The sequence below is a fragment of the Hyperoodon ampullatus genome (genome assembly GCF_949752795.1).
Source record: "Hyperoodon ampullatus genome assembly, chromosome: 20".
In the NCBI taxonomy this organism is placed as follows: Eukaryota; Metazoa; Chordata; class Mammalia; order Artiodactyla; family Ziphiidae; genus Hyperoodon; species Hyperoodon ampullatus.
Genome location: NC_136933.1, coordinates 36394110 through 36415130, shown reverse-complemented (window position 1 = coordinate 36415130; position 21021 = coordinate 36394110). Strand labels below are relative to the sequence as shown.

Sequence of the window (21021 nt, the reverse complement as noted above, 5' to 3'; positions counted from 1 at the left end):
CCCAGGCTCACCCCACGTGCGGAATCAGCTTATCCGGGCGTCCACCCCAGCACCGTTCTCCATGGCAGGCTGGGGAGAAAACACCAGCACCCAGGGCAAGGCTGGAAAGCCCGGGGGCGCTTGGCGCTGGCTCACCGAGCCCCAGTTGATACGCTTTGAAAGGCGTGTGCTTTAATTTAGGCAAACTCGGCACCCTCTCCCGGTGCACAGTTTTCAGCTGCATGCGACCACTATAACCGGCCACGATTGGCGGCGCACAGTGGGACAGCTGGCAGCGAGTGTTTATTACTTTAGGAAAACATTTATTTTTTTTCGCAGACTTAGGGGACAGTGGGCCTTCTACATTGGCAAGGGTTTTAAATTGGGGGATTTTAACTCTGGCATCTCTTATACCACCAGATGTTTGTCTGGCCAGGGTTTCCCCAAATGGAAACGTGTTTCGTTTGCAGCAGTGAAAGGCACATTTGTTTTTCTGCTCTCCGGGCAGCCTTGATGTCTTTGCCTGCGATTCCCTAAGCTGTCCTTATGGTGTGCTTCTGAAGACAGAGAACCTGAGCCAGACTGAAAAGGCTGCCTAGGAAAAAAAGTTGGCAGTCCATTTGTACAGTAAGACTTCAGTGTTTTCAGACATGTTGGAAAGTCATCTGCAGCTAGGACGTGCTCAAAGGCATTAGTAAACTTCTGGATGTCTTCAAGGCACTTGATCAGTGCAGATGTATTTGCAGTTAGAAGTGTCAAAATGGCTCCCAGGTCCTGGAAACTGGATGGGTTTTACTTTTTAAATGTAAAGGTGACATCTGAAAAAGGAATTGCTTTTATGTTAAGTATGAAACATGTACCAGAAAGCAGAGGTATTGGAACTGTGTATAACTTGTGTGTGTATGTGTGTTTTAGCCAGGATTGCCTTTTCTCCTTGTATTCATTGAAATTATAGGAAATTGGCGAAGGGGCGGGGGGTGGGGAATGAATCTTTCTAAGGAGCTCTGCGCTCTCTTCTTATCATTACGGGGTAACCCAATTTCTTGACCTTTAATTATTCTTGCTTTAAGCTAGAAATTCTGGTGTTTTGTCGTTGCATTCCTTTCTGATCTCTGCATGGTGGGAATTAAAAGTGCCACTTCCCGAAATGGCAGCTTTGACTTTGCAATTTTCCATTCTTTCTCCTTTTCTTTTATTTCCCAGAACAGTTCCAGGCCTCCTGCTCTGTTCTTTTCAGGAGAATTCCGTAAACACCTAGTGGTAGGTGGTGCCTTACCAGAGGCCATTTTATTTTTATTTTTAATCCTTTCCCTTGAAACACTGCCAATATTTTAAGGAAGTGGAACTTTGTGGCATTGCTTGTGAGCTGCTAATTTGTGACATGAACCCTCCGCCCTCCTGTTTATTGTATCTTTGCCTTAAGGTCCCAAATACTATAAATGTGCGTTCCTGGGGTTCTCTGTAGAAACCCTGCACTCAAAAATGAGCTTTTGCATTTTATTACCTTTTGATAATGTTTTTCTCTGTTTTTATTAGCATCACTAAAACCAGATTTAAGCCTGTTTGACAGGCCCCTGATTTGCTGAACAGAAATGCAAGAGGGAAGTGGTGCTTTCTTTCCTGAGTCAAAAAAATTAAAAATGGTCTTTGGTACAGTTTTCACCCGGGTAGTCTGATTAAGCAGGGGAAAATAAGGTGCAAGTAAGCCCTTTATCACCTTTTCATAGTTTTGCTTTTTGTCTCTTACCGGTACATCATCCCACTGCTGACTCTTCACCAGTTCGTAAGAAGGCTCCGTTAAATCGAATTTGGGGACAGGGAACCCAGGAATAGCATTGTGCAGATGGAAGCCAAATGTCACCAGCCAGCTGTTAACATCTAGGAAAAGAAGGTTCCAAACGAAAGGCCTTAGAGTTCATCTTGTGCTTTTCTGCACTGAAAGCCTTACCTTAAAACCCCACATTCACAAACAATGACCCTGAAAAGGAGCCCATGTTTGCCATCACCCTACAATTAAAAACTGACTCTAGACCCAGCAATCCCACTACTGGGCATATACCCTGAGAAAACCATCATTCAAAAAGAGTCATGTACCAAAATGTTCATTGCAGCTCTATTTACAATAGCCAGGACATGGAAGCAACCTAAGTGTCCATCATCGGATGAATGGATAGAGATGTGGCACATATATACAATGGAATATTACTCAGCCATAAAAAGAAACGAAATTGAGTTATTTGTAGTGAGGTGGATGGACCTAGAGTCTGTCATACAGAGTGAAGTAAGTCAGAAAGAGAAAAACAAATACAGTATGCTAACACACATATATGGAATCTAAGGGAAAAAAAAAAAAGTCATGAAGAACCTAGGGGTGGAGAAAGATTTGAGGGACTTCCGGGTAAGATGGCGGAAGAGTAAGACGCGGAGATCACCTTCCTCCCCATGGATACACCAGAAATACAGCTACACGTGGAACAACTCCTACAGAACACCTACTGAACGCTGGCAGAAGACCCCAGACCTCCCAAAAGGCAAGAAACTCCCCACATACCTGGGTAGGGCAAAGCGGAGAGATTCCCGCACAGAGGAGCGGTGCCGAGCGGCACTCACCAGCCCGAGAGGCTTGTCTGCTTGCCCGCCGGGGCGGGCGGCGCTGGAAGCTGAGGCTCGGGCTTCGGTCAGAGCGCAGGGAGAGGACTGGGGCTGGCGGCGAGAACTCAGCCTGAAGGGGGCTAATGTGCCACAGCTAGCCGGGAGGGAGTCCGGGAAAACTCTGGAGCTGCCGAAGAGGCAAGAGACTTTTTCTGCCCGCTTGGTTTCCTGGTGCGCGAGGAGAGGGGATTCAGAGCGCTGCTTAAAGGGGCTCCACAGACGGGCGCGAGTCGCGGCTGAAAGCGCGGAGCCCAGAGACGGGCGTGGGACGCTGGGGCTGCCGCTGCCGCCGCCAAGAAGCCTGTGTGCGAGCGCAAGTCACTGTCCACACCGCCCTTCCGGGAGCCTGTTCAGGCCGCCACTGCCGGGGTCCCGGGATCCAGGGGCGGCTTCCCTGGGAGAACGCACGGCGCGCCTCGGGCTAGTGCAACGTCACGCCGACCTCTGCCACTGCAGGCTCGCCCCGCACTCCGTGCCCCTCCCTCCCGCCCGGCCTGAGGGAGCCAGAGTCCCCGAAGAGGCTGCTCCTTTAACCCTGTCCTGTCTGAGCGAAGAACAGACGCCCTCCGGCGACCTACACGCAGAGGCGGGGCCAAATCCAAAGCTGAGACCCAGGTGCTGTGAGAACAAAGAAGAGAAAGGGAAACCTCTCTCAGCAGCCTCAGAAGCAGCGGATTAAAGCTCCGCAATCAACTTGATGTACTCTGCATCTGTGGAATACACGAATAGACAACAAATCATCCCAAATTGAGGAGCCAGGAGTCAGTGCTGTGCCTCTGAGGTGGGAGAGCCAACTTCAGGACACTGGTCCACAAGAGACCTCCCAGCTCCACATAATATCAAATGGCGAAAATCTTCCAGAGATCTCCATCTCAACACCAGCACCCAGCTTCACTCAACGACCAGTAAGCTACAGTGCTGGACACCCTATGCCAAACAACTAGCAAGACAGGAACACAACGCCACCCATTAGCAGAGAGGTGGCCTAAAATCATAAAAAGTCCGCAGACACCCCAAAACACACCACCAGACGTGGACCTGCCCACCAGAAAGACAAGATCCAGCCCCATCCACCACAACACAGGCACTAGTCCCCACCACCAGGAAGCCTACACAACCCACTAAACCAACCTTAGCCACTGGGGACAGACACCAAAAACAACAGGAACTACGAACCTGCAGCCTGCAAAAAGGAGACCCCAAACACAGTAACATAAGCAAAATGAGAAGACAGAAAAACACACAGCAGGAGAAGGAGCAAGATAAAAACCCACCAGACCTAACAAATGAAGAGGTAATAGGCAGTCTACCTGAAAAAGAATTCAGAATAATGATGGTAAAGATGATCCAAGATTCTATTTCCCAGATCCATAATCTTGGAAATAGAATAGATAAAATGCAAGAAACAGTTAACAAGGACCTAGAAGAACTAAAGATGAATCAAGCATCGATTAAAAACACAATAAATGAAATAAAAAATACTCTAGATGGGATCAATAGCAGAATAACTGAGGCAGAAGAACGGATAAGTGAGGTGGAAGATAAAATAGAGGAAATAACTGCTGCAGAGCAAAATAAAGAAAAAAGAATGAAAAGAACAGAGGACAGTCTCAGAGACCTCTGGGACAACATTAAACGCACCAACATTCGAATTATAGGGGTTCCAGAAGAAGAAGAGAAAAAGAAAGGGACTGAGAAAATATTTGAAGAGATTATAGTTGAAAACTTCCCTAATATGGGAAAGGAAATAGTTAATCAAGTCCAGGAGGCACAGAGAGTCCCATACAGAATCAATCCAAGGAGAAATACGCCAAGACACATATTAATCAAACTGTCAAAAATTAAACACAAAGAAATCATATTAAAAGCAGCAAGGCAAAAACAACAAATAACACACAAGGGAATCCCCATCAGGATAACAGCTGATCTCTCAGCAGAAACTCTACAAGCCAGAAGGGAGTGGCAGGACATAATTAAAGTGATGAAGGAGAAAAACCTGCAACCAAGATTACTCTACCCAGCAAGGATCTCATTCAGATTTGATGGAGAAATTAAAACCTTTACAGACAAGCAAAAGCTGAGAGAGTTCAGCACCACCAAACCAGCTTTACAACAAATGCTAAAGGAACTTCTCTAGGCAAGAAACACAACAGAAGGAAAAGACCTACAATAACGAACCCAAAACAATTAAGAAAATGGGAAGAGGAACATACATATCGATAATTACCTTAAATGTAAATGGACTAAATGCTCCCACCAAAAGACACAGATTGGCTGAATGGATACAAAAACAAGACCCATATATATGCTGTCTACAAGAGACCCACTTCAGACCTAGAGACACATACAGACTGAAAGTAAGGGGATGGAAAAAGATATTCCATGCAAATGGACACCAAAAGAAAGCTGGAGTAGCAATTCTCATATCAGACAAAATAGACTTTAAAATAAAGACTACTAGAAGAGACAAAGAAGGACACTACATAATGATCAAGGTATCGATCCAAGAAGAAGATATGACAATTGTAAATATTTATGCACCAAACGTAGGAGCACCTCAATACATAAGGCAAATACTAACAGCCATAAAAGGAGAAATCGACAGTAACACAATCATAGTAGGGGACTTTAACACCCCACTTTCACCAATGGACAGATCATCCAAAATGAAAATAAATAAGGAAACACAAGCTTTAAATGATACATTAAACAAGATGGACTTAATTGATATTTATAGGACATTCCATCCAAAAACAACAGAATACACATTTTTCTCAAGTGCTCATGGAACATTCTCCAGGATAGATCATATCTTGGGTCACAAATCAAGCCTTGGTAAATTTAAGAAAATTGAAATTGTATCAAGTATCTTTTCTGACCACAATGCTATGAGACTAGATATCAATTACAGGAAAAGAGCTGTAAAAAATACAAACACATGGAGGCTAAACAATACACTACTTAATAACGAAGTGATCACTGAAGAAATCAAAGAGGAAATTAAAAAATACCTAGAAACAAATGACAATGGAGACACGACGACCCAAAACCTATGGGATGCAGCAAAAGCAGTTCTAAGGGGGAAGTTTATAGCAATACAATCCCACCTTAAGAAACAGGAAACATCTCGAATAAACAACCTAACCTTGCACCTAAAGCAATTAGAGAAAGAAGAACAAAAGCATCCCAAAGTTAGCAGAAGGAAAGAAATCATAAAAATCAGATCAGAAATAAATGAAAAAGAAATGAAGGAAACGATAGCAAAGATCAATAAAACTAAAAGCTTGTTCTTTGAGAAAATAAACAAAATTGATAAACCATTAGCCAGACTCATCAAGAAAAAAAGGGAGAAGACTCAAATCAATAGAATTAGAAATGAAAAAGGAGAAGTAACAACTGACACTGCAGAAATACAAAAGATCATGAGAGATTATTACAAGCAACTCTATGCCAATAAAATGGACAACCTGGAAGAAATGGACAAATTCTTAGAAATGCACAACCTGCCAAGACTGAATCAGGAAGAAATAGAAAATATGAACAGACCAATCACAAGCACTGAAATTGAAACTGTGATTAAAAATCTTCCAACAAACAAAAGCCCAGGACCAGATGGCTTCACAGGCGAATTCTATCAAGCATTTAGAGAAGAGCTAACACCTATCCTCCTCAAACTCTTCCAAAATATAGCAGAGGGAGGAACACTCCCAAACTCATTCTACGAGGCCACCATCACCCTGATACCAAAACCAGACAAGGATGTCACAAAGAAAGAAAACTACAGGCCAATATCACTGATGAACATAGATGCAAAAATCCTCAACAAAGTACTAGCAAACAGAATCCAACAGCACATTAAAAGGATCGTACACCATGATCAAGTGGCGTTTATTCCAGGAATGCAAGGATTCTTCAATATACGCAAATCAATCAACGTGATACACCATATTAACAAATTGAAGGAGAAAAACCATATGATCATCTCAATAGATGCAGAGAAAGCTTTTGACAAAATTCAACACCCATTTATGATAAAAACCCTGCAGAAAGTAGGCATAGAGGGAACTTTCCTCAACATAATAAAGGCCATATATGACAAACCCACAGCCAGCATCGTCCTCAATGGTGAAAAACTGAAACCATTTCCACTGAGATCAGGAACAAGACAAGGTTGCCCACTCTCACCACTCTTATTCAACATAGTTTTGGAAGTTTTAGCTACAGCAATCAGAGAAGAAAAGGAAATGAATCCAAATCGGAAAAGAAGAAGTAAAGCTGTCACTGTTTGCAGATGACATGATACTATACATAGAGAATCCTAAAGATGCTACCAGACAACTACTAGAGCTAATCAATGAATTTGGTAAAGTTGCAGGATACAAAATTAATGCACAGAAATCTGTGGCATTCCTATATACTAATGATGAAAAATCTGAAAGTGAAATCAAGGAAACACTCCCATTTACCAGTGCAACAAAAAGAATAAAATATCTAGGAATAAACCTACCTAAGGAGACAAAAGACCTGTATGCAGAAAATTATAAGACACTGATGAAAGAAATTAAAGATGATACAAATAGATGGAGAGATGTACCATGTTCTTGGATTGGAAGAATCAACATTGTGAAAATGACTCTACTACCCAAAGCAATCTACAGATTCAATGCAATCCCTATCAAACTACCACTGGCATTTTTCACAGAACTAGAACAAAAAATTTCACAATTTGTATGGAAACACAAAAGACCCCGAATAGCCAAAGCAATCTTGAGAACGAAAAATGGAGCTGGAGGAATCAGGCTCCCTGACTTCAGACTATACTACAAAGCTACAGTAATCAAGACAGTATGGTACTGGCACAAAAACAGAAAGATAGATCAATGGAACAGGATAGAAAGCCCAGAGATAAACCCACGGACATATGGTCACCTTATCTTTGATAAAGGAGGCAGGAATGTACAGTGGAGAAAGGACAGTCTCTTCAATAAGTGGTGCTGGGAAAACTGGACAGGGACATGTAAAAGTATGAGATTAGATCACTCCCTAACACCATACACAAAAATAAGCTCAAAATGGATAAAAGACCTAAATGTAAGGCCAGACACTATCAAACTCTTAGAGGAAAACATAGGCAGAACACTCTATGACATAAATCACAGCAAGATCCTTTTTGACCCACCTCCTAGAGAAATGGAAATAAAGACAAAAATAAACACATGGGACCTAATGAAACTTAAAAGCTTTTGCACAGCAAAGGAAACCATAAACAAGACCAAAAGACAACCCTCAGAATGGGAGAAAATATTTGCAAATGAAGCAACTGACAAAGGAGTAATCTCCAAAATTTATAAGCAGCTCATGCAGCTCAATAACAAAAAAACAAACAACCCAATCCAAAAATGGGGAGAAGACCTAAATAGACATTTCTCCACAGAAGATATACAGACTGCCAACAAACACATGAAAGGATGCTCAACATCTTTACTCATTAGAGAAATGCAAATCAAAACTACAATGAGATATCATCTCACACCAGTCAGAATGGCCATCATCAAAAAATCTAGAAACAATAAATGCTGGAGAGGGTGTGGAAAAAAGGGAACCCTCTTGCACTGCTGGTGGGAATGTGAATTGGTACAGCCACTATGGAGAACGGTATGGAGGTTCCTTAAAAAACTACAAATAGAACTACCATATGACCCAGCAATCCCACTACTGGGCATATACCCTGAGAAAACCATAATTCAAAAAGCGACATGTACCAAAATGTTCATAGCAGCCCTATTTACAATAGCCCGGAGATGGAAACAACCTAAGTGTCCATCATCGGATGAATGGGTAAAGAAGATGTGGCACATATATACAATGGAATATTACTCAGCCATAAAAAGAAATGAAATTGAGCTATTTGTAATGAGGTGGATGGACCTAGAGTCTGTCATACAGAGTGAAGTAAGTCAGAAAGAGAAAGACAAATACTGTATGCTGACACATATATATGGAATTTAAGAAAAAAAAAATGTCATGAAGAACATAAGGGTAAGACAGAAATAAAGACACAGACCTACTTGAGAACGGACTTGAGGATATGGGGAGGGGGAAGGGTAAGCTGTGACAAAGCGAAAGAGAGGCATGGACATATATACACTACCAAACGTAAGGTAGATAGATAGTGGGAAGCAGCCGCAGAGCACAGGGTGATCAGCTGGGTGCTTTGTGACTGCCTGGAGGGGTGGGATGGGGAGGGTGGGAGGGAGGGAGATGCATGAGGGAAGGGATATGGGAACAGATGTATATGTATGACTGATTCACTTTTTTATAAAGCAGAAACTAATTAAAAAAAAAAAGAAAAAAAAAAAAAAAGAACCTAGGGGTAAGACGGGAATAAAGACACAGACCTACTAGAGCATGGACTTGAGGATATGGGACGGGGGAAGGGTAAGCTGGGACGAAGTGAGAGAGTGGCATGGACATATATACACTACCAAATGTAAAACAGATAGCTAGTGGGAAGCAGCCACATAGCACAGGGAGATCAGCTCGGTGCTTTGGGACCACCTAGAGGGGTGGGATAGGGAGGGTGGGAGGGAGGTGCAAGAGGGAGGGGATATGGGGATATATGTATACGTACAGCTGATTCACTTTGTTATAAAGCAGAAACTAACACACCACTGTAAAGCAATTATACTCCAATAAAGATGTTAAAAAAAAAAACTGACTATTTTCAGACATGGTGACAATAACTTCAGTAGCAGAACGAAGTGAGACAGGGCTGCAGACAATGCAGATAACAGAGACTCACTTCGACAGAGGGGGTACACGGTCCCTCGTGCGAAGTTGCAACCCGTGCTGGTGACAGTTATAAAAAATGCGAATAACAACACCCAGAAGCATGGAACAGACAGCGTTGTTGACAACAAATGACATCTGTAGTTAGTACAGGCTGGTCTTAAATAGAACTTGTGTGTTACTAGCTTTCAAAAGCGACTGCTCAAGGATATGCAGGCTTCCACCATCCATTTTCTATTAATAAGAACCCTGAATTGAGGGTATGAAGATCAACAGTTGATTCTTAAAGATGAATGGTGAAAGCTGGCCAAGCTGGCCAAGGGCACAGGCGTTCTGATTCCCATCAGTTCTGACTTCAGAGGCTGACTGTGCACAGGTGGAGACAAACTTTGGGGGAGAGAAGAGGCTGGAAACCTTTAAGATGGTATTTTAAAACATCGCCACGTGACTCCAAAAGCCGTTAAGCTGATAATAAGGCTTTTATTCTGTTCCGGAGGTTATAATGTTACAGAACTAGTCAGCAGGCTTGCAGCTTTATGAGTACAGTTGGGTGTAGATTATTTTATGTATTAAGCACATTGCTGGAAAATTTGAAATTGCATTTCACCTAATATATTTTATGCCGTTCCATCTCTCTTTTGATGTTTTTCAGAAAATGCTGCTGTGGCATTCCCTGCCGCCCACGTTGCTAGGACAGGAGGAATCCAGGAGCTGTGGGCTTTCCAGCCTTTCAGCCACTGTCAACACCTCTTAAATAACCAGTGGTAAACTGCTTGTCAGGATGATGGAGGGCCACTTGTTCCCCATCTCCTTCTCCAGGGCACAGACTCTCACTTCATTGCCAGGCTGGCAGGTCCCTTTGTGCAGGCATCATACAGGCTATAAAGCCAGTGGTGTTCTCCCTGTTTTAAATGGAGGGTTGCTGGTGGTGGAGGAGGACAGAAAGTAACACATGTGTGTGTTGCACACGCGCGTGTGCGTAAGATTACAGGGGGCTTGTATGTTAGAGAAAATTCTTCTTGGATGGTGCAGTGCTGGGGGCAAAGGTACTCCTACTATGAACAATGTCTGTGAAGCAGTGGAAGTCGGAGGCTGCTATTAAGTGTTGAAAATTACTGCCCAACAAGTGGCACATGAAGGCAGATGAGTACTGGGAAACCCTGAGGGAGAATTCCATAAGGGTGTTGCTGAATCAGGACGCTCAGAGAAGGGACACGGAACTGGCTCGCGAGGGAGAGGGCTACGAAAAGCCCGGAAAGCAGGAGGCAGATGCGCAGTGAACAGGGGGCGGAGAGCTGCGCCGAAAACAGACATCTGGGAACGCCTCAAGCACTGGGCGAGAAAGAGCCAGCCGGAAGGAGCACCTAACGCGAGCCAAAACCAAACCAAACCAAACTCCAGAATAACCTTCCTCTAGGAAACATAAATATAGCCAAGAGGTTAATTACGGCAGTGTGACTCAGGAATGGAAGGTGGAAACAGAAGGGTTCAGAATCCCTGCAGCCGAGCATGAGGGAAGATCTCAGCTCACTGAAGGGAACACTCGTGCACTGTGGGTGGGAGTGTAAACTTGTACAGCCACTGAGGAAAACAGGATGGAGGTTCCTCACAAAACTACGAATAGAATTACCATATGATCCAGCAATCTCTCTTCTGGATATTTATCCAAAAAATACAAAAACACTAATTCGAAAAGATACATCCACCCCTAAGTTCATTGCAGCATTCTTTACAATAGCCAAGATATGGAAACAACCTAAGTGCTTATTAATAGCTGAATGGATAAAGAAGATATGGTATGTGTACACACACACACACACACACACACACACACACAATGGGATATTAGTCACAAAAAAAATGAAATCTTGCCGTTTGTGACAACGTGGATGGATGGACCTCGAGGGTATTACACTAAGTGAAGTAATTCAGACGGAGAAAGGCAAACACTGTATGACTTCACTCACGTGATACAACAATTTTTTTTTTTTTTTTTTTGGCCGCGCTGTGCAGCTTGTGGGATCTTAATTCCCTGACCAGGGATTGAACCCAGGCCTTTGGCAGTGAAAACACAAGAGTCTTACCCACTGGACCACCAGGGAATTCCCCTAACTCATATGATATTAAAAAAAAAAAAAAAAACCAAATAAATGACCAAACCAAACCAAACATGTAGATATAGAGAACAGAGCAGTGGTTACAAGAGGGCAGGAGGCGGGAGGACAAAGTGGGGAAAGGGCATCAACTGTATATGCTGATGGATGTCACGTAAGTTTTTGCTGGCGAGGACGCTGTCGTGTGTACAGAAGTAGAAACAGAATGTTGTACACATGAAACGTAACGTAAAGCGATGTTACCTCAATAAAGAGTAAAGAAGCTGCTCGTTAAAAGGAACTAGAGTCATGCTTGCAAGGACCTTGTCTCTGTTTCACACCCGGGTGCTTCTGTGGTGGCAGAAGGGGGACTCAATGTTCTAAACTGGATCACGCACTGAATCTGGAAAGGCCTTAAATCTATACCCATAACGGCAGAAAAATTAGTGTGTTCATTAGCAGTGCCACCGTACAAGAACACCGCCCTAACTGGTGATGAAGACAGTAGTATAAGAGGACAGAACTGAGCAGAGAAACAGGATCCACTGGCTAAGCAACTGAGGGGAGAACCTGTGCCATCACTGTCCCCAGGCAACGGTGGGGAGGAGGGAGTTAAACACCTCCCAGGGATGGGCTGCTGAGTCACGTGGTGTCGTGTTCCTTACTGATTCCTTCATTAGAACTTGACACATGTGTAAAAGGAAAACCTACATCACACGTTTGTAAGGCAGTTACTATTTAAAGCAGAATTGCCTATGTTACTGTATTTAATACCATAAAGTAGGCATTGCTCTCCCCATTTTACTTTTAAGGAAACAGACTCAAAAAGTCATGTGACTTGGCTATAAAGCATTGGGGTTGGAACTCCAATTTGGGGACTCCAAGTTCATCGTGTTTTCTGCACCCCCATGTCCCTTCCCTTCCTTAAGTGACTGGATTGCACGTCATTTCAGAACCCTGTGGTCCTGGGCACTGGCAGGCAGAATAGGAAGTAACAAACTATGTCTCAGTGTCCCTCTGTGGTTCCTCCTTGGTTTCATTTAAAAGGTTAGGCATTTGATTTTTTTTTTTTAGGCATTTGATTTTGCATGAGGAAAGCGTACAGTTAAACTACCAGCCGTTATTTCGTGTGTTAATCCAGTGATTAAATTACCTGGAAAGGAAAAACAATTACACTTACCTGTGATGTACTCTTTCACATCATGGATTTTGCTTGCAGGGTTGTTATTCCTAAACATATACAGGTTAAAGGGAGCTGGGTCCTTCCCAATTCTTTTCCAGATTTCTATGTCAGGCGTTGTCCATCGTCCTGCCAAAATGTCATAATCCCTTTCTCCAAAGTGGATTAATTTTGTGAGTGGGTCATACAAGCCACCATGAAATCCAATTACCAGCTGAAAGTCAATGTTGGAGTCAAAATAGATTTCGCCATATGCGGTGTACTGAATCTGTTTGAGCATAAGCCCGTTGCTGCTGAAAACAGCCAGTGGTGTCCCTGTGTTGTCTGACGCGATGTAGAATTCATCCCCGCTGCTGATCTCCATGGCAAAAAGATGTCCTTGCAGATCGTAATAGAGGGAGGTGATCTCTGAACTCGAATGATTGTAGACGTGAGTAATCCTGGTGGGATAAGTGAGGTCCGCATAAAAAAACTGCAGGTGCTGTCCCAGGCTGGTCTTGCTAGACACACGCCTTCCCAGGCCGTCGTAACGGTAGGTCACTGTCCAGCCGCTGCCTTTACTGTACACGCGGGTCAGAAGCCCCTTGGAGCTGTACTCGAAGATCTCTGTGCCTCTCTGACGCAGGAAACCGTCTTCATCCAACCGGTACTGCACGTCACCCAGGCGGGTGATCCTGTCTCGCAGGTCATAGCGAAGAGGCGTCAGACGTGCGCTGTTACTTGGGTTCAGTAAATGGAGGTTTCCGTTCAGGTCGTAGTTGTAACGCCACATGATTTTTTCGTTTAGATAAACTGTCTGGAGCTGTCCGTCAACATCATACTCATAAGCATATTTGGTAGTGTTGGCGAAGGGCCCTATTTTAATCTCTCTCTTGGTTACCCGACCCATGTTATCATACTGAATTGTAATCCAGTACATGAGTGACCTGAAGATCTCATACTGAATCTCCTTGATGCGGCCGTGAGCATCAAAGTGCTTCGTGTAAGTCATTACAGCTGTGGAAATGATCTGGTTAATATCATAATATATAACTCCAAATTTTCCAAACTGCTCCACTTTTCCAGAAATGTCATCGAACTGATAGAGGTCAATGGGCAGCGGAGTTTCATTGATGACACCCTGCATGCTGGTCACCCGAAAGCTGTTGTCATAACTGTAGTCGAATCTCGCGTTCACCATCCCATCTTCACTAAAGCGAAAAATCTGTCTGTCAATGAGAGGCCCGATTTGCCTGTATCTGATGGTGCAAATAAAACCATCACTCTGGAGGTTTACCGTTTTGAGGACTCCTGCCGTTTCGTCGTAGGTAAAACTGACTCTCGTGCTATCGTATAAGATTTCTGAGAGCCTGGTCTGCCTCCTGTACTTGAATAAGACCCTCCGACTCGTACCCAGGAAAGCCGTCTGGAGCAGCAGCCCCCCCTCGTTGTAGTCCGTGATGACGGAGGCATTGCTCTCCGGGGGGTTGTATATGTTACGGTAATAGCCGATGGAGCGGATGGTCTGCATTGTGTGGCGAGCCACGCTGGGCATGGTGATGGCCGACAGCTGGTCCCACCTATCGTACTCGAAGATGTACTGCCGCTGGCTATGGAGCAGAAGCACCATGGACTGCAAAGAGGGAACATACCGTTAGCCGGCACTTGTGAATGGCGGAGGGAAGCAAAAGCAGATGTAGTGACCACAAATACGCAAAAACATTCCACTTGAGAGAATGGTTTTCATTTCAACTGAGTTCTCCTTGACTTTCCATGTCGTTACCGGTTTCCTACCTAATTTGCCTGGATGCTTAATTGTGAGGGGTTCTGCAGTGAGTGCCTCAAGTCTTAGGATTGTACCTTTTTTTTTTTTTTCAGGCATTCATAGCCAAGCAGAAGATTGTCAATGGATTCCAGTAAGTCGTAATACGGGCACGAGCAAAGCTGCTTCAAAGACAATATTTCAAGGGGAAAACAGCATATGGGAAGTGCAGTCCTGTCCATAATTAGCAATTATTTAGTAAGGTGGCTTTTCCCCCTCATTGGATTGAAGAGCCACTCAAATCATGTTTTAATTTCCAGTGCATTTGGGGGAGCAGCAAAGCATTCAAAACGTTACTTTATGAAGAAGAAACATAAAATTAGCCTAAGATGGATCACGTGTATCTAAAGCGTCAACAGCAACAAACACTGCTACAAACAAATCACTCGGTGAATGGGAGCTGTCAATGCCCTTATTAGGAATATGGATCCGGATATTTTGTTTGTCTGTTTGTTTGCAAATTCTTAAATGGCATCTGTAATGACAGGAAAATCTGAATTCTGAAATTTCCTTTTATGAGAACCAAATCGGACTTGTACCTCAGGTGCGGGGAGGACGATTCCTGGGCTACAGACTTGCTTTGGTGCTAAATTATGAGGTGAATAGATAGATAAATAAAAATAAGCTCTGCATATTTTGCAAGTAATTGCAGAAAGACAAAAGACAATGTATTAGGCCAACGTGAGAGAAGGCCAACCTGGAGGCTGGTTAAGTAGCTCTTGCCGTGGTGCAGTGCATGGGCGGTTCTATCCTCTGAGGAAGCCCCCCTCTAAAACCTGTTAGACCAAGTGGAAGGATGGCCAAACTGGGAGGTGGTTAGGTTACGAGCCCACTTCCCCACCTACCCCCCGCACCGGGACTCGCTCTTTGCTTTTGACATAGAAACGCATAACCCTGTGTCCAAGGCTCATTCTTTGCTTCATTATCGTCCACCATTTTCAAAAGCAGTTTGCCTGACTTAACGCTTCTGCAGAACCTCCTCTCTGGGCACATCTAGGGGCAATTTTTGTGCGCAGACTCAGCGGCAAAAGTCTTGAGACTTGTTCCTGATGGTCTGCAGCCTTCCAAGGAAGCCTGGACTACTGCTGAACTCACAGGCCCAGGACCCAGTGCTGCAGTCATTCAGAATCTCAGCTCACAGTAGGTAGTAAAATATTCCTTACTTGGCCATGAGTAAGTTTTGGCTTAGGGTGCCTATCCTAGCAAGGAAATGGAAACAGTCTGGGTGGATTTTAGAGATTTGGGAGAGAGAGATGGTGAGAAAGTGCTCGTTGGCTTTTCTGATCCCTGTTGATACATGGACGTGATCTCGGTCACTGCTGCTGTCATCTTGTGACAGTGGCCCTTACCAATGACATGCCCCTTTGCTCCCTTTAAAGATTTTTCAGTCACATTATGGTCACTACTCTCAATTTTGGGGGCCTGAGAGTTTATTTTGTTTGTTTATTTATTTATTTTTGGCCTCACTGCTCGGCCTGTGGGATCTTAGTTCCTCGAGCAGGGATTAAACCCACACCCTAGCATCGGCAGCGCGGAGTCCTAACCACTGGACCGCCAGGGAATTCCTGGTCTGGGAGTTTATATTTCTGTTACTCTTCTCTGTAATGTGCTTAATTTAAAGTGGGAAGAGTGTTGCAGAATGAAGTAGTGTTCCTCTCCCAGCAACTTCAGGCAGGAGTTGTCTCGGGGCTTGTAGGTTGCAGGATGAGATACCTTCCAGGTGTTGGGATTTGCTCCCAGGAAGGTAAGTGTGGAGGGGGCTTACTCTGTGGTCTCTCAACAAATAACAGCCGAGGACTAACCATAGCGTGTGATGACGAGTCTGGAGGGAAACTGTCACCTAATGGGCCTCCTCTGTTGTCTCAGGGGTGCGTCTCTTCTAAGGAGGGCACATAGGCGGGTTTGCAAGAGGAGAAATTGGCAAGTAAGGTGGTAGCTGGAAGCACTCTAGAGTTAGCAAGCTGCCTGAAGGTGAACTCTGAACGCGCACTGGTCCTCAGGAAGAGGAACTAGCCAGGACGGCTCAGGTGCAGGGGAGAGGTAGGTCCAGAGCCATGTCTGGTGGAGACACCACGGGGCGAGTGAGCGCGGCAGTGACGTGCCTGAGTGTTCGGAGGACAGGGTTATTCTGTGTAACCCAGGAAGGGGCACGCAGTGAGGCTGGGAGCTGTGTGTGTGCCTCAGCTGCCGCGTGGCCGCTGGCGGTGCGGGTGCACTGAGCTGAGAGGCACCCAAACGCAAAACCAGTGCGAACCTGCATGTCAAAGGCAGGTGAAACCTCCCATGAATATGCTTCTTGGTGGATTCTGCTTCTTCAGAAGGAACTACAGAGAGGTGGTCTTTTCCTCCATTGTTCTTTCTTTTTTTTTTTTTTAATACTTATTTATTTATTTTTGGCTGCATCGGGTCTTAGTTGAGGCCCATGGGATCTCTCCTTGGGGCACGCGGGCTCAGCCGTTGTGGCGTGTGGGCTTAGTTGCCCCGTGGCGTGTGGGATCTTAGTTCCCGGACCAGGGATTGAACCCGCATCCCCTGCATTAGAAGGATTCTTAACCGGTGGACCACCAGGGAAGTCCCTCCTTTTTTCTTTTACTTTCATTCCTTCTTGACCCCAGTCACTACCCGAAACCTGGCATCTACGACCTGGCATTCTGCACACGTATAACTTGAAGTCTTGTTTGGTGCTGTGCACAGGTCTCAAGAATGGGTTCCCTTTACATGCAGAAGAAAGGGGAGAGGCCACAGAGGACCAGACGTGTGGCTTTTTTTAAAAAACAGCCTCTTTTGGTTACTAATGTAGGGTGTATGTGCTTTTTATGGTTATGTCGAAGCTCTGCGGGCAACAACACAAAACTGACAGCTTTAACTGTGCAAATGTGTAAGGCTCTTTCTCAAATGAAAAAGCTCCCACGGAGATGATTTACAAATGACTAACAAGCTCAAGGTCTAATTTGTGAATGTTGTTGACGTATGAGGTTGGCAGGTGGGTGCTGTTGTGGCTTGTTTGTTTACAGCATAAATCACGTAAAAGGGTCTCGGAGAGGAGAACTTAACTGAGGAGAAACACCGTGGCTAATGCAGAAATTCATCAGTGTTCTACAGATGTGACTTACATGTGGGTACTCAAGAATAACCAACGGGGCTCAGTCACGTGACACTGGGCCCCCCGGAAGTGCGCTTGGGTGGCTGCTGGAAAATACCGATCATTGCTTCCCTGTGTTTACCCTCTGTGTGCAGGCGTACCTTTTCCAAGTACGTGTAACTCCATGTTTTCCCGTCAGCAAAAACCCGGGAAACGATTCTCCCCTGTCCGTCATAATCTACTTTCTCGCTCGTAGTTCCTCGCTGGATGCTGGCAATTTGACCCGTGGATGAATAGGTGACATTGACGGCCATCAGCTTGCTGCTTGGCAGCCAGAGAGTCGGATGCCCTGATGTGTCGTAGGCGATCCTCAGGAGAAATTTACGGTGGTCATCATAGATCTTTTCTGTCTTTGTTGTTCGATCAAAGTCAACTGAAAGGAGGTTTCTGCCATTAACCTGTTACCACACAAACAAGATGATAAAATAAATCATGCTGTTCCAATACCAGCCCCTTATTACTCTTCAGGGTCCACACTATTGTTTAAACACCATTTATGATGATTGATTCTCTTTGTCAGTAAACTAATTTAGCAACTTCTTGGGTACAAGTGCAAGGCAGTAGATTAACTGCTCTTTTAAAAGGTTTCATTAAGCAGAAATACAGCCTGGCATTCGTTCAAAACCTTTTCAATTAAATTTTGTAACCTTAAGCAACTGATAAGAAAAATGCCGAAATGCATTTGCTTTAAAGTTTGCTCAGAAGATACGAAGGTGGTAAACCTGACATCTCTGCACATTACTCAAATCCCTGCCCCGCCCCGCCCCGCCCAGAAGACATTGGGAAATAATTGCTTACTAGATTAATCATGGCTACATTAAGTAGAACGGTGGTAAATGTGATTCTAGCCCTTTGAAGAGCAGTTAAGAGCAGATAATGTGGAACCCACATTACTGTAAATTATTAATTAGTTTAAATAGCAGGAGGTTACAAACATGATCCTTGTTTTTGGCTAAGTGCTGAATTTTTTGGAATGCCTTTTTCTTTGATAACATCTGGTTCACTGGCAAGGACTTCAGATCCTTCACTCCCACATCTACACGGTCTGACCACTGTGCTTACTTTACAAATCTAGCCCCATGCTGTTGTCGTAGGGTCTCTGTGTCATGTCCAGAATCTCTGACTACATCTGGATGTTACTGTCTGTGGTCCAGGGCACACACCAGCCAGCATCTGTTACTGTGGTGGACATGTGGCCTTGGTTAAATTCTACTTTACACATGGTCTACAGTGTTTGAAGAAGACAAGGGCCAGTCCATTCTTTGGTTTTCTACTGCATCTTTGTGGTGATGGTGGCTTGTCCATACCAAAATGCTTGTTAACTGTTCGGATTGTTACAAGTTAAATGGGAAAATCTTAATTTTACTTGACCATGTCCTAGCTAGAACCTTCAAAACAGACAGTTCCAGCTGATCACTTACACACACACACACATATACACACCACTTATACACACACACCACTTATACACACACATATATACTCACCACTTATACACACACACTTATACACACACACCACTTATACACACACATATATACCCACCACTTATACACACACACACCACTTATACACACACACATACCACTTATACACACACACCAATATATGTAAACATATATGTATGTACCTACATAATATACACGTATATTTATGTAAAATCTGGAATAAAAATTTGTGCCTTGTATCACAGCCATTAAACGAGTCCCATTAAAAAATTCTCCTTAACCTTTATTTAAACTTTTCCAATTAGCTCTTCAAGGGGAAAACTGTGAAGTCCACGGAAGGGTAAAGATATCAGCTGAAAAGAAGTTCATGCCTAACAGGCAAAGTGGTCGGGGTCAGGGTGCCGGGGAAGCACCCAGATGATTCACAACGAACGAGAAAGCAGAGCCCTGGATGCACGTTAGGAGCCCTGAAGTTTTCAGTTCCATCATTGCAGATCCAGCTGATGCAGGAAAAAGAAAAACCCCTCGAACCATAGAGCAGCTGATATGTGTTGGTGTGGGGTGTGTACCTGTGTCGGACGAGGCAGCCAGGAGTCCGAAAGCCCCATTTCTACACACCACAAGGTCTAGAAGCAGCGAGGCCCTGGGCTTTCAGTGAGTTTACATGATTCTGACCAGCCAGCTGAAGGCTTTCCGGGCCTCTGTTTTCCCCAGTGGAAATGTCTGCAGAATAGCTGCTCGGCCTTCTGTGAATGTTGTGAGACTTTATGAGTTTAGGTTTGCAGGATGCTTTGTGTACCTTGGAAAGAAGCTACTAGCTTACAAGGATGTCTTTTTAAGTCTGTAGTTTTACAGATTTGATTTGATATCAAATAGCTCAATACTGAACTGGCAGAATCCAGCTCTTCAGCTTCTATTTGCACACTTGTGATGCCTTAAGGAAGAGGCTTTACACAATTTCAATGGTTTCCTAGGGCTCTTGTTTTTCTCACATTGTGATTTAAAAAACAAAACAAAACAACAGAGTGTTTAGGTTTGCCCTCCTTTTTCCTTCCTCAGGTTATTCTAGGCTACGAATAGCCAAGCGAGACAGCCTGTGTAGTTAGTTTCCATGGACTGTGCAGCCCGCAGTCGTACCCCATCTGTTTGCGTTTTACTTGTATTCATTTTAATTTGTATCTCGAGTCTTTATTGCCTTACTGAACCCTCCTTTGCCTCTGCAGTGTTTCCTATGGGTAGAGTACAGGAAATCTGCTCTGCGGATCTGGCATGACTGCTTGGTTAGGAAGGGAGAAGGTCCAGAAGGCAGGCCTGGGACCCCTTCTTTGCACGCCTGCACCCCACCACCGGGCTTCTGATTGGTCTCTCTGGGTTGGGACTCTGGCTGCACAACACCAAAGCGTCCAGGAGAACATCTAACACTGCCATTGTGTGAGCTGCCACACCAAGCATGTCACCCTATGGAAACATCTAGAAGCACCGCGAGACCAAACATCTGGATAGCAGTTAACGTTTTTCTTTTTATCCAGACAAATGCCTTTCTTGTGTCCTCCACCCGAAGAAATGAGGAAAGAATTAGAATGTGGCTGTGTTTTTCTCCACGTTCACAACACAAGCCAAGGTTTTAACTGTTCTTACTGTTTCCAGACATCAGCCACTGTTATTCAATAGGTACCATTTCAGAAGATACTAACAGATGTTTTGTTTTTTTCCGTCCCTCTCAAACCTGCCCGCACGTTCTCCTTTGGGTGTTGCAGACAAAATGCACAAGTCAGGGGACATTTCCATCTGGAACATAGTCTGCTTAACTACACCTGTATGAAATCACAACTATTTTGCAAACTTTTTTTTTTTTTTGACAATCATAGAGGACCAGCATTGTTGCCCCAGTGGCCCTTTAATAAATATTTTTAACATAAAAAAAAATCAAGTTACAT

At 44.2% G+C, this 21021-nt stretch overlaps 1 protein-coding gene across 8 annotated transcripts in view; it reads right to left on the bottom strand.

The window, feature by feature from the left end:
* The window catches only part of TENM3 (teneurin transmembrane protein 3), a gene marked incomplete at its 5' end in the record, with an annotated part of 440276 nt that overhangs the window by 1370 nt on the left and 417885 nt on the right, over positions 1–21021 (bottom strand). For all 8 annotated transcript variants that reach the window (XM_079726500.1, XM_079726501.1, XM_079726502.1 and 5 more), the window contains 3 exons: positions 1727–1857; positions 12694–14305; positions 17738–18034. In XM_079726500.1, coding sequence (XP_079582626.1) covers positions 1727–1857; positions 12694–14305; positions 17738–18034 — 2040 coding nt within the window. The remainder of the gene's footprint in view (positions 1–1726; positions 1858–12693; positions 14306–17737; positions 18035–21021) is intronic.